At 42.9% G+C, this 12,613-nt stretch overlaps 1 protein-coding gene across 1 annotated transcript; it reads right to left on the bottom strand.

Annotated features, from left to right (window-relative positions):
- Positions 1 to 546: 546 nt before the first annotated feature.
- slc12a9 (solute carrier family 12 member 9) lies at positions 547 to 6,424 on the bottom strand. The gene is made up of 13 exons (XM_071901223.2): positions 6,186 to 6,424; positions 5,885 to 6,019; positions 5,612 to 5,749; positions 5,183 to 5,485; positions 4,958 to 5,065; positions 4,523 to 4,634; positions 4,245 to 4,402; positions 4,059 to 4,141; positions 3,836 to 3,960; positions 3,477 to 3,669; positions 3,214 to 3,388; positions 2,110 to 2,256; positions 547 to 1,961 (listed from the first exon to the last, which is right to left on the bottom strand). Exons 1-13 carry the CDS (start codon positions 6,394 to 6,396, stop codon positions 1,129 to 1,131), a joined length of 2,721 nt encoding a protein of 906 aa, XP_071757324.1. The 5' UTR covers positions 6,397 to 6,424; the 3' UTR covers positions 547 to 1,128.
- Positions 6,425 to 12,613: the final 6,189 nt, after the last annotated feature.

The following is a 12,613-nucleotide window of genomic DNA, read 5'->3' as shown; positions in this document are numbered from 1 at the left end:
CTCTAATCAATAAGTTAGGTTTCTTAAAATCCCAAACCCATCATTCCTGTAACCAGCTTGTTGTTGTTTTCTTGATAGATAGCAGTAGCCTGACACACTAAATCAGTGTGACATCCGGCTAGATCATCAGACTCAATTCATCCCTTTCGTCTGCTTCTTGAAGCACAAAATCCAATGATGTTTGAAGTTTACACACAAACAGCAGCAACAAAGGTTATTTGTCATTCTACCAAACAGGAGTTCACATGTACAGAGCTTTAGAGCAGAAACAGTTCCCTTTGTGGTGTATAGAGGATAGGGAGGTATACATTCAACAGCAAAACAAAATGTGTTTGTATTACTGTATAAAAAAAAAAATAAAAAAAAACACAGAAAACAATTCAGCTTGGGAAAAAGTCATTGGATCACTTGGTCCAGGCAACCGGCAGACATGTCAGAAAGTAGGAAAAAGCAACGAGAGAAAAATACTGATGAGATAAAAAAAAAAAAAAGAAAAAAAAAAGGGTAACTTGCATTAACACAGTACCATTCACAAACTGAAACAGAGAAAAAAAAATATTTTTCCATTATCACAAAACATGATTTCATTCCTCTATATGAAGATGTTTCTGTAATTAATGTCCTGGACAACCCGTATAACTCAAAACAAACACCTTTTTTGTTCAAACGAGTCAATTAAATATTCCCATTTCTGTCTTATGTGAAGAGACAGACATACAGCTAATGCAAACAGGAGGTAATACATCCATGAATCACAATCACAAACATTAGTATTCTCCCTTCCTTGCCAGTTTCACCTGGCCAGCTCAAGTATATGAAAATAGGCATATCCTACTCAAATACAAAAAACACAGAACTGGTAGAGCTATCCAAAATACGCTTGACTGCAGTCCTTTCCTAAGCTTAAGTGAACTGAGGAAGTACAAAAAGTTGTATTAGGTGATATAGTGTTAAGTGCAACAGTGCCACTATATTCTTAGCATCCACTTTTCAGTACTGTGTTAATTTTCTATGTAACCAGAAACTATGCTTATGCCTAAGTAAGCAGTCAGATAAGACATTTCTGCATGTACAATATCAAATTAGATAACACTAAAAAAACAATTATGAAAAACTGGCCGCCTATGCTCAGAGGTCAGTGCATGTGACCGGGGTGACACCGTGAATCAGGAGCGTCGGGCCTAAACCGTTGGTCACTGCTTCCAGCTGAGCCAAGTACTGCTGTGACTGGCTGGAGAGCGGCGGTGGGCGGGGCAAATACAGGAAGCGCACGGCGGCCTGGGCGCTGTGCTCCGTCAGCAGGCCGTTCACTGCGGACAGGAACTCCTCAGAGAGCGCCTGTGCGGAGCCCACTCCCTCCGGCCGAGCGTGGCGCTGCACCGCCGAGTCCCACGGCACTATCTTGATCGACGCCCTGATCCGCAGCTTCCTCAGCAGCTCCCGAAACGTCTCCTCATTCACCACCCAGCCCTGGTCGCTGGACTCCGTCTCCACATTCAGGAAGATTCTCATTCTCGCGTGGCGCCATCTGTTGGACATGTTCAGCACGCACGCCATCTGGAGCAGGAAGAGGCCGCACACGTCCACGTCGTCTCGGCTGCCCGGCTGCAGCAGGTTGAGCGGCCACACGTCAATGGTCCGCTCCGAGCCGTCGACCTTGCTGTCCTTGCCCTCTCCCTCTAACTGGAAGAAGTAGCGGCCCAGACACACGTTCTTGTTCATCTTAATGGCGTCGGAGATGATTCCCACGTACTCCTCCGGCGACAGCCAGCGCGGGCTCTCCATGTGTCGGACCGGGGGGAAATGGGCCTGCAGCGAAGGCAGGTCGATCCCAAAATTGTATTCCCCGTCACTGCCGTTTCCCGCCGATGAGTCACAGAATGCGGTGTCTTGTAGGAAGAAGTCCTCAGGAGTACAGCTGTCGTAGAAACCCAAGACCAGCATGTTGGGCTTCATCCCACCTTGTGGAGACAAACAGAAAAGGAGAGCGCACAACAGTCATCTAGGTGCATCTAGGTCTTTGTATTTTTCTGTCCTCACAGCTGCCCTTTGCAATATTCCAAGGTGTAGTACATAAAAGTAAGCAGTTGGGCAGAAATCAGTGCTCACCTAGGCCTGTGATGCGCAGCAGATGCTGTGTTCCCTGTCTGACTGAGGGGGACAGCGTCAGGTCTACAAAGGCCTTCACCCCCAGCTTATCAACTAGACTCAACCAGAAGTTATACTGCTGCTGGACTGGATCTGATGGCAAGGTGTCTAAAACACAGAAAAGGGAGACAGAATGATTACACTGCATAGGCATGGATCATATAAAAAACTGAATACATTTTCTTACAATTTGGAAATGATATGTAGCTCTGTATTTTGTGCTGAAAACGAACAAGGAGTCAGGTATTTTGCATAATTCAAAAATAAGTCTAATGCTGCAAAGGCACTGACAAAAGTGCAGCAGCTATTAATAATACTGGAACAGAGTGTGGCAGAAAGAAGCAGCTGATGAAATGAAAGCCTGCAGCTGTAGCTTTCTATTGTGGGGTCAATGGACTCGGTAGGCCAATCAGATCTGGTAGGGAAAAGTTTACAGCTCAAGTGGATGAGCATCCTACTGCAGATCTTGTTCATTTGCTCACAGGCTGAGTGTGATTACCAGACAACGTCATGATCCCATGTTTTATCAACACATTGACAGGCAATGACAAGACCAAAAAGTGAGTAAAAATGAAGTGAGAAGTGTCATCAGGCTACACAGGAGGAGCTCGCTTTGGCTACCAAACCTATGACTTATATAAAGACACAATTTCACAGTCAATCAAAATAGACTGGACCAAAACAGAAAGTTAAATAATTAAGCCACATTGTAGCAAGTTCACAGAAAACATCATCTTTCACACTATCATTATGCATTTGTGTAGTTTATAAAATTTGAGGCTTTGTTTTACAGGGGAATTTCAAAAGTGGTATGATACTGAATTATCTTTGTTTCCACATTTCAAAGCCAGGTGTTAAGTCAGCTGGGCATTTTCTTGAAAACAAGAAAAAAACAGTACTAGTATTACAGGACTGTTTTTATCAGTATCAACTGAGATAACTGCTGGCAGTGGGTAATTTAGCTTTAGAGGGAAGTGCAGTGACAATGAAAAATGGCTCAAAGATAAGAATAATTTAATAGTGTTGGCTAGAGATGGCCAGAACAGACCATCCTCAGAACATTACCCAGATCCCCCAGCTGCACGTGGCCCAACACATACAGCCCTCCCTTCTTCAGCTGGTTGACGAAGAGGATGAGCTGACAGGAAGAGCGAGGGTTGGCCACCATCAACAACACCTGTGGCCTCCAGAACTTCACGTGGTCTTTCCTCACGTCCAGCATCAACAGATACTTACGCACCTGAACCGCAGTGGAGAAAGGAATACAACACCATTTACAAACTGAACTGCAAGTCTGACTGTGTGTGTGTGTGTGTGTGTCCAGATACCTGATGGAAGATGAGGGCCTGGCTGATGTAACCCCAGCTGCTGGTGGGCGCTCTGTAGTGGAGGAACAGCAGCAGCAGCAGCAGGAGGACGATACTGGCTGATGAGTACACAGGGTTAATGACAAACATCATCACTAAACAGCTCACTATCCCCAGCAGACAGGTGTGCCAGGAGAAGACCTGGAAGGTGGGTCTGTTAAAAACAAAGAGACAAAACTAATAAGACTCAAAAGGCAACAGAAGCTATAATGCACAAGCAAAACCAAAGTGGACAGGTAGTGAATTAAAGGGGCAATAAATAAGACTTTTACTGCCCCAAAGCACACAATGGCCTTTAATAGTGGCTGATCTCTGATTACCTGAAATTTGGTGCTGATGCCCACTCCAGAGCCAAGCAGGCCAGGTCAACCGCAGCATAGGCAAGCAAGTAGAAAACAGTAACCAAACCGGCTATGGCATTGAGCTGGCCTGCAAACACTACACACTGTAACACAAACATACCAAAAACACGGCTTGTCACACTGGCTCTAACGCTGCACATACTGAAAATACACGGCTGTAAATCACAGCAGTTTCCCTCACCTGTGCCAAACCCCATGTGTACACCACTGCCACCCATGGATTACCAGAGTTAGATTTGATGGCAGCAGGGGCTAATGGCAAACCTGTGAGGAAAACAAAAGTAACATCGCTTAGAACATTACTCGTTACACACAGAAAGAAGTTCTCTGGCATTGCTAGAGTAAGTAGTCTAATCTCAGTCCTTACCAAAGAGTTGATCCAGTGCAAGAGCATGGAGGATGCGGGACGCCCCGATCATAGAGCTCATGGCAGCTGACAGAGAGGCGCAGTATATCCCGATGGTGACGAATGGCGGCCAGACGTTTATTCGCTGGAAGAACCCATAATCCTGAATCAAAAGGGCCCTTAAGCAAAAGAAATAAATAACTTCAAAGTTGTGTCTTAACTGCATAAATTTATTGGCTCAGTCACTTCATTTTAAATATTAATCAGGTAAGACAACGCTATCATGAGCTCTTCCAGACCTGCTACAGGTGGCGCTGACCAGGAAGAAGAGGAGGATGTAGACTGTGAAGGTGTAAAAGACGGCTATGATGGTGCCTTTAGGGATGGAAACACTAGGGGTCCTCAGCTCCCCTGCAGAGACAGAAGGAACAAGGAAACATATCAGAGTGTGTGTGAGTAAGAAATGTGATGTGTTTTTATCTATATGCAACGGGGTCAAAGAGATCTGGAGGAACGAGTTTATCCTCTGGTAGAAATACTGTTCTTTGTTTAATTCAGGACAAAGTCTGAATTAGTCTGTTTGATATTATCCAGCATGCTGGCAAGCACATGATTCGTGGGTTCAACAGCAGGACAGGATGCACTTTGAGAAGACATTATAGGCCTTGTGAGCAGTGACGACACTCGCACTGTAATGTGATTATACGAGAAATATTGAGACGACGAGCTTTAACCTGACATGTTGGCTCCAGCCATGATTCCAGTGCAGCTGGTGAACATGACGGCAAACACGGTGGCGAAGGACATGACAGAGTTGGTGCTGTAGTCCAGGGAGTAACCAGCTGCAGAGAAAAATGAGGAACAACACTGACACTTTAATAGATGCTTGTAAATTTATAAGCAGCTTTGGTGTACTTTCTCATTTGCAAATGTACTTTCATATCCTCCCCAGCACTCACAGCCCAGGTTGTTCCTCAGTGTGGTGGCGTTGAAGCCGGTATAGCTGACGTTGTAGCGGTACGTCTGGTTGCCAGGCCCCTGGTGCGTGATGACAAAGTCTCGGGCCTTCACTGCCAGAGGGCTGATGAAAATGGACAGCAAGGATATGTTGACCACCAGCAGGATGACGAAGGCCGTGCGGGCGTAGATGTGAGCGCCCACCAGACACACCAGGAGACACAGCAGCAGGACTATCGAGGAGTACAACACGGTGTACCAGTAACCCTGAGGGAGCACCCGCACCCCCGCGGACACAGATGACTCTAAAACAAAGTAAAACAGACCGCGGACACGAAAGAGAATAAGTGGGGATATGCAGTTAGTGACGTCATTCAGTTAGTTAGTAAAACCAAGTAACAAAAAAAACAAGTAACTGTTTCAAGACTTACCAGGGTCCGAACCAAACACGTCCAGTATGGCCTCCACAAGACCGAGAACATACACTCCACATGCACACACCTTGGCCAGGAAGAACATCAGACCGATGCTTCCTCCAAACTCTGGGCCCAGTGACCGACTTATCATGTCTGATAGTTTGTCAAGGGTTTATGTTTCAGCAGAGATGCCTGAAATTATGTTTCAACACAGATGGCTGAATCTGTGTGCAAGATCAGTTAACACATCTTCAAAAATCATCAGAATATTTGGGTCTGTAAGGATACAATAGGCTCCACCTCCTTGTACAGCGCCGTTGGTTGAAATGGCGCAGATGGACAGTATTGTAAGAGATATAATGGTGTAGGCTACAAACAGCATCAGAAGACCCTGAAAGAGTCCCGCATGACCAATGATAAACCCTACAAGGAAGATTATGTCATCGTTAGTCACTGCAACAACAAATAACTCAATTCTATTTTCAGTGCAGATACGTACAACGACCCACTGTCTTCAGTGTTACAATCCAATATACCTTCCCGTTTTTCAAATCCCTACGCAGCAAGTCTTGGATTGTTCATCACTCACCAGTTCTCAGAAACAGCACGATGCTGAACATGGACAGGATGGTAGGCACCATCACCCCAAAAAAGGTGTTAAGTTTTCGGGGATCTTTAGTCGGGGCCTCGGTCCCAGAGCCCGATTCGGGGGTCGCGTCTGACCCCATGCCGCACGCCGCCGTCCCGACAGTCAGACCGCACACCCCTGGGGTGAGCAGGGGCGTGTGTTCGTTTGACATGGTCAGTTAGGAAGGCCTCTTAGGGATTGCTCTGTTTGCCCTGTGGAAAAAGAGAAAAAACAGAAAAGAACATTACTGCAGAATTTAATCAACTGCAGTGTGACAAAAATCCAACATGCTTGTTAGCTGCTAAATTGTTAATTACCTAGCTGTATGTGACACTGCTCGCTTAGGACAGAGGGAAATTGGATTTCATTGCCTCAATCATTTTAATTAGACTCTATTGGCTTTGTGTTGAAAAAGAGCTTGGAGGCAAATTTATCTCTCATGCACAGGAGTCCTTATTTTTCTGACATTTTGCCCGGATTATGTCACAGGATGCCGAGGATGTGACTTGTCCTGCACACACACAGTCCACACTCAAGCAAGCCTTGTGCCCAATGTGCTCTCATGTTAAAGCTTTGTCCACTCATCTAACGACACAATGAGATGATGCAGTGACCATGCTAGTTTACAACAAATATTGTCACTTTGACAATGCACTTTCTAGTCTTCGAAGAAAATCCGGGGTTGGGTTTTTGTCCATTCCAGACCTTTCCAAAAGTGAATATCGTTGTGTGCAATCCTACATGCATTGCCTTATGAATGTTCCCAGCCTCAGATAGACAAATTGTTCACTTGGGCTCAGAGCTGTGTTCATTTTGACTTGTGGAGATTTCTCATATAGTCAAGTTTACCAAGTTAGATCTGTGCTCTCTGCAGCTGCAGGGATTTTCAGGTGTTATTGTTGGCATCATGTTGTCAGCGTTTGCCAGTGACTCCTTACCTGTGCATTCAAAACTATTTTCCTGCTCACCAACTATGGAAAAAAACACCTGTTAATTTCACTATGCTACACTGTTTGTCTACCTCATTTCTCTGTCATGTTGAAAACAAAAAACAATTATTGTGAATATTTGGTGTGTGCCATTTTAAACTCACAAATTTGTAATTCTAATACAGGATACAACAACATCAATTTAAATTTAAATGTGAAAACGCTGCCCTATAACCAAGACTCAGAGGGAAGTCAGCAAACCCAAAGTCCCTGCTCACATCAGAATGACTCTGCTCTTTCACAATAACCTTTTGGCACCATATACTGGGAAAATACTCAATACTCATACAAAAAGACAAGAAGAAACATTTGTCTTAACCATGTTACTCAGGAAATACAGACTGATTTCCATGGCAAATAGTCTCCTGTGAATATTTTCAAGAAGCAGTCAAATAACTCACATCTCATGTTAAAGAAAAGGCAAGAACGGCTTCTTAAGAGCATTCTCAAGCCAAGATGACAAAAGCTCAGGCATCAGCTGGGGAAAAAAAGATATCGGCCATTTAGAAAAAATGTTCCTCAATGATCAACATTGAATCTTGCTTTTCTGCAGGATAAACCCCTTTTGGATCTTGCCAAATGTGAACAACTGGGAAACTTTTGTCTGTAAAGTGCAGGACTCGCACACTGACGGAGGAGATGCTGCGACAGACAGGCTTAAACACTCATGTTCAGAGAGTGCAAAGCAGAGGACAAGTCTCTCCCATACACTAGAAGCTCATCAGAAGAGACATGATGGGATCCAAAAGTGAAGAATATGAAGGAGGGTAAGAAAGAGCAAATCATGGTATCCAGAACAATGAAGTAGAGTTTGACTTAATGGGTTTTTGAAGACCGATACAATACCAATATCTTATGGACTGAAGCTGTTGTTATTTTGTGCCAAAATATACAATATCTTTAAATTTGGCCATTTTCATGCCAAAAAATTACAAGTATTCAATGCCCAGTTCCCAGAATGTTACTCTTGGCAGGGTGGAAAAATATCTGAAACAACATTTTGACTATGAGACACTATAAGTCTCCATCAAAACAACAACAATACTGCTGCTGCTGCTGCTACTACTACTACTAATAATAATAATAATAATACATAATTTATTTATACACATATATATAACATATTAATGCATACTTGTGTGGAATCTGATCAAAATGTTGCATTAGAATCAATTGAGTTTAAGGGCTTTCCATGGACAATATCTGATTTTGAATAAGGCCAATCAACATCTTTTGGGATTCTGACAAGAAAAGCAAAAATGTGCAAACATCTTTTCAACATTCAAAACAGTCTTTTGAACAGCTTTCTGAAACCTTTCTGCACACAGATCATGCAGTAAACTGACAAAGCAAGTCTGCAAAATAAATCCAGAAAGTGGACCAGCACCCCGGCCTGTAGATCTCTTTTGGAAAGCGCTACTTGATGCTTGCTGAGAACAAGGTGAAGGATGACTCATCTGACCATGTGACATTTTTTCCACTGCTCAGCAGATCACTGCCTGTGTTCTTTTTGTTCACTCCCAAATAAAGTGCATTTTTAGGTGTAATACAGGGATTACGCCCTGCAACCGGACCACAAAATCCCTGTCTGTGAATTTCACGACTAACTGGTCTTGATGAAGCTGCCTGCTCACACCTTAGTTTGACATTTGCAGTCAGCTGATTCACAGTTGCTTGTCTGTTTTTCCTTGCATCTAAAACCAAAGCACAGACATCTCAGTCCAGGAGCGAAACACTTCTGAAGTCTTGGCCTCAGACTTCTTCCTCAAGTTGGCAACCTTGCCACAACACTCTTCAGTCACTGAGATCCTTTGGCACCACAATGATGGGAAACCGGAACTGCAGCATTTTTATACATGACCCTAAGCGTGATGGGACATGAAGGGGCATTTAAAGCTTAATTATTAGGGACCACACCTGTGTACAAGTACCTGCTTTCAACATATAATTTGTATCTTTTCCTTGATTTTGGCAGCTATTTGTAGTTTTCTATCAGACGTCTCTATCCACCACAGATACTGCTGGCTGACTGAAAGTCATTTCATCCAATTTTTGTTGGCCAACCACTGTTGTTTGCTGCTATTGCCAAAGAAGATAAACATTCACAAGTCTGTATAGAACATAATATCTAATGGAACATGCTCTCAACCCCAAAAAGGCCGAGGCCCTGCCTCCATTTGTCCAGATTTTGTCCCTGACCTCCAGCTGACATTTGGTTGTTGTTGTTAAAAGTGACAACTATGATAAGATAGTCATTCTTAAGCATGCTCTTATCATGCCAACTTTAATAGAAGTACATTATAGTCAAACTGAGCTATTCCTCATTTTGATGCAGACCGCCTGGGGCCACCTCACAGGACCCTACTTTAGAAACCACTCGGTTACTGTAACGATTCACGTTTCCGTCACGTTTTCGTACAGGAAGGTGGAGCAAACTATGACATTAAAACTTTGTACCCGTGGCCACCGAGACACAGGGGTAAATGTGGATTGCGTATTAAAATAGAATAAAACATGAAAACATGCTGCTCGCGCGCTATAGCTCGAGAATAGCAGAAACTGGGCGACACAAAAACACAATCCCAGGTAAAAGTCACAGTTTGCATCGCGGGTAAATGTCATTGTTTATATGTGGAGAGACTTTATAGCGGGCCATCTCCTCCGGCTCTCGGTCAGGAAGTGAATTTTTAACAACGTAACGTTTACATCGCGCTGTCGGCTCGCGCGACAGTCATAAAACACAACGCACCGTTTTAACTACCATCAGATAACATGCTGCTTAACGTCCGGGATGTTTACAGCTGGATGCATCACGACCTGAGATTATACTGTATCAGGCAGGCAGGCAAACTTACCTTAATGTCCGTGAGTCAGTTTCATACACTTCCGCTTGACCAAAAAAAAAAAACTCTGCAACTCGACTGCGGTCCAATAATCAGACTCCTCAGACTGTCTTCTTTGCCTGTTTTGCAGCTGTATGCCTTGAATCTGGGGACAGATGTCCTAAGTGAGATGCGCAGTGGTCAGTGACATGTGACTGCAGGCCACTGGACGGAGGCACTGACTGTCTCCTCAGGCAAGTTGGATGCTGTAGCCGTCTGGCCCAATAACACACGCAGCCGTGGCACGCCTCGTCCCCTTGTTATTTGTTCAAAAGCTGTCACGGGAGAACAGAAACTGCTCATGTGACCGCCAAAAGAGGAGGGTGAAAATACCACAAATACATGTTGATGAGCAAGGTACGGGCCTGTCTAAAATAACCACGCCCCTTTGCGGGCTACTGAAGTGTGACATCATCAATATTTTATAAACATTGTAAAATCACATCAATAAAAAAAGTGCCAATTTCCGTTATTGACCTAATATATAAGAAACAACCTGTGAGGAACTTTTTCATGTATGTGCATAAGCATTAATGTACTGTATGTACGGCAGTGACATGTCTCTTCCACGAGGGGTCGCTGTTGCCACAGAGATGACATCCAGTGAAACTGAAGCGACCATGACGTGCAGCGTGTGGCTGGACTGAAGGAAGTGGGCTAAGCTGAGACGCCAATAAGCTTCTCATCAAATGAATACATAAAGAATACAATATGAAAAAGCTACAAACCGAAACACTAAAAACTGTTTTGCTATCTTCTCATCTAAGCCTCGCTGAACCAAGGGACGCATCCAAGATCACTGCTGAATCTCATTTTTGGTGCAATAGCGACACCTCGTCTTAAAATAGGCTACTAAATGTCTTTCCAGAGCAGGCTATATTTTCATGCCAGCAGTAGTTTTGTAAGAGTATCTCATTATAGAACAAAATGCTTATGAATATGCTGTGTTTAATACTGTGTGATATTGACTCTTCATCTTTACTCTTTTTCATGGTTGGACTGCTATTTAAAAGAAAAAGTAAAGAAGAAATGAGCCATAATTCTCACTTAGTCTGATAGACATAAATAGTACACTTATGAGGCTATCCTTTCTGTAAAAGCTCACCTATTGGACATTAAAGTCCACTGGATGGATTGTTTTCATGCAGTTTTAAATATTTTGAGAAACACTTTTTGAACATCTACTACATCTTTGGACCAATTACACCCAAACTTGGTCAGGAGCGTCTATGGATGAAGCTCTGGAAGATGATTTGAATAATATGGTGGCTATTCTCCAATAAAATGCAAATAAAGTAATTAAATTAATTAAAATTATGTTGTAGCATTTTCGTTCCTTTTTATGTAATGCACCTTTGAACTTGTTTTGTTTTGTTTTAAACCTGTATACAACATTATATTATTATTATTGGTGGTGGTGTTATTAAGCCTGCTTGACAAAAAGATTTGTCTCTGTAATAAATTCTAATGTTATTGGATGTGACAATTATTCTATTAACAGCAGGGTGACGTATGATTGTGGAGCAGACGTGAGAAAAATGATTGACTTTGCAATAAAACTTGACTTAATACACTCATGTCTTAAATCATTAGAAGCATTGTTAAGATGCTCGGCCCTCTGGATATCTCTGCTGGTTGCTGGTTGGCAGGAGATACTCAAAACATTTTCATATCTCAGTCTCATTTAGCTTCTACAGGCCTGTAGTTTCTACAGTAAAGCATATGAGACCCATTCAGCTGTCTGTATTGAAGCCATGCACCAGGAAAATATAACATTGAACACAAGACATTTCTATATCAACATGTTTATCAATACTCAACAGGATTTTAATGAATCGCGTAATTAATACTTTTTGTAGTTTTGTAACAATTACAGTGTGTTCAATTGTCTTTTCCTTGCAGTATTTTGCTGCCGTGCTTATACAGTGTGACCTATAATGAGCGAGCAGGCAGGAGTTTAGTATCTTGGTTCAAGGATACTTTGCCATGACACATGGCTGCTGATGGGCACACATTGGTGGATGTGGGGTGGGGATTGAACCTGTGACCTTTTGGTGACAAGACAATTGGATATGGTGCATCGGATCCTGATTGGATGGGGTGAGTGTTTTTTTCTGTAAATGGCTCAAAAAAGATAAGACCCTGATTAGATGGTGGATTTTGGATGAGGTGTCGTTTTGATTTATTGTTTCATAATGTAGGTGTTGTGAAGCACTTTGACAACTGTGATTAAGGTCTATAGAAATAAACTTGACTTGAATCCTTTTTCTGTAAATGGCTCAAAAAGATGGCAAATTCTTACATCCTGTGACCCGCCCATGTTTGTAGTTTTTAAACAAAGAGGTAAAACTGCAAAACTGGTGTTGCCATTTTCAAAGCTCTACTGAGACCACTCACATCATCACACATGAATACAAATAGGATTTCTAGAATCACCAGAGGGGCATGGTTGGAAACTCATGTTTCCAACCATGCCCCATTTATGATACTACAATAAAGTATAGCGCTCTTATCATGT

Source organism: Centroberyx gerrardi, chromosome 11 (assembly GCF_048128805.1).
Source record: "Centroberyx gerrardi isolate f3 chromosome 11, fCenGer3.hap1.cur.20231027, whole genome shotgun sequence".
NCBI lineage: Eukaryota > Metazoa > Chordata > Actinopteri > Beryciformes > Berycidae > Centroberyx > Centroberyx gerrardi.
Note: the sequence above shows the minus strand (reverse complement) of the source record. Positions and strands in the feature narration are given on the sequence as shown.

What these genes read in the sequence shown, in the direction of transcription:
- slc12a9 (XM_071901223.2), bottom strand. Translation starts at nt 6,396, where the DNA reads ATGTCAAACGAACACACGCCCCTGCTCACCCCAGGGGTGTGCGGTCTG. An exon ending in CGTGTTTGGTTCGGACCCTG is followed by an intron (nt 5,486 to 5,611) that starts GTAAGTCTTGAA and finishes ACTTTGTTTTAG; the next exon opens with AGTCATCTGTGTCCGCGGGG. An exon ending in GTCAGCGCCACCTGTAGCAG is followed by an intron (nt 4,403 to 4,522) that starts GTCTGGAAGAGC and finishes CTTTTGCTTAAG; the next exon opens with GGCCCTTTTGATTCAGGATT.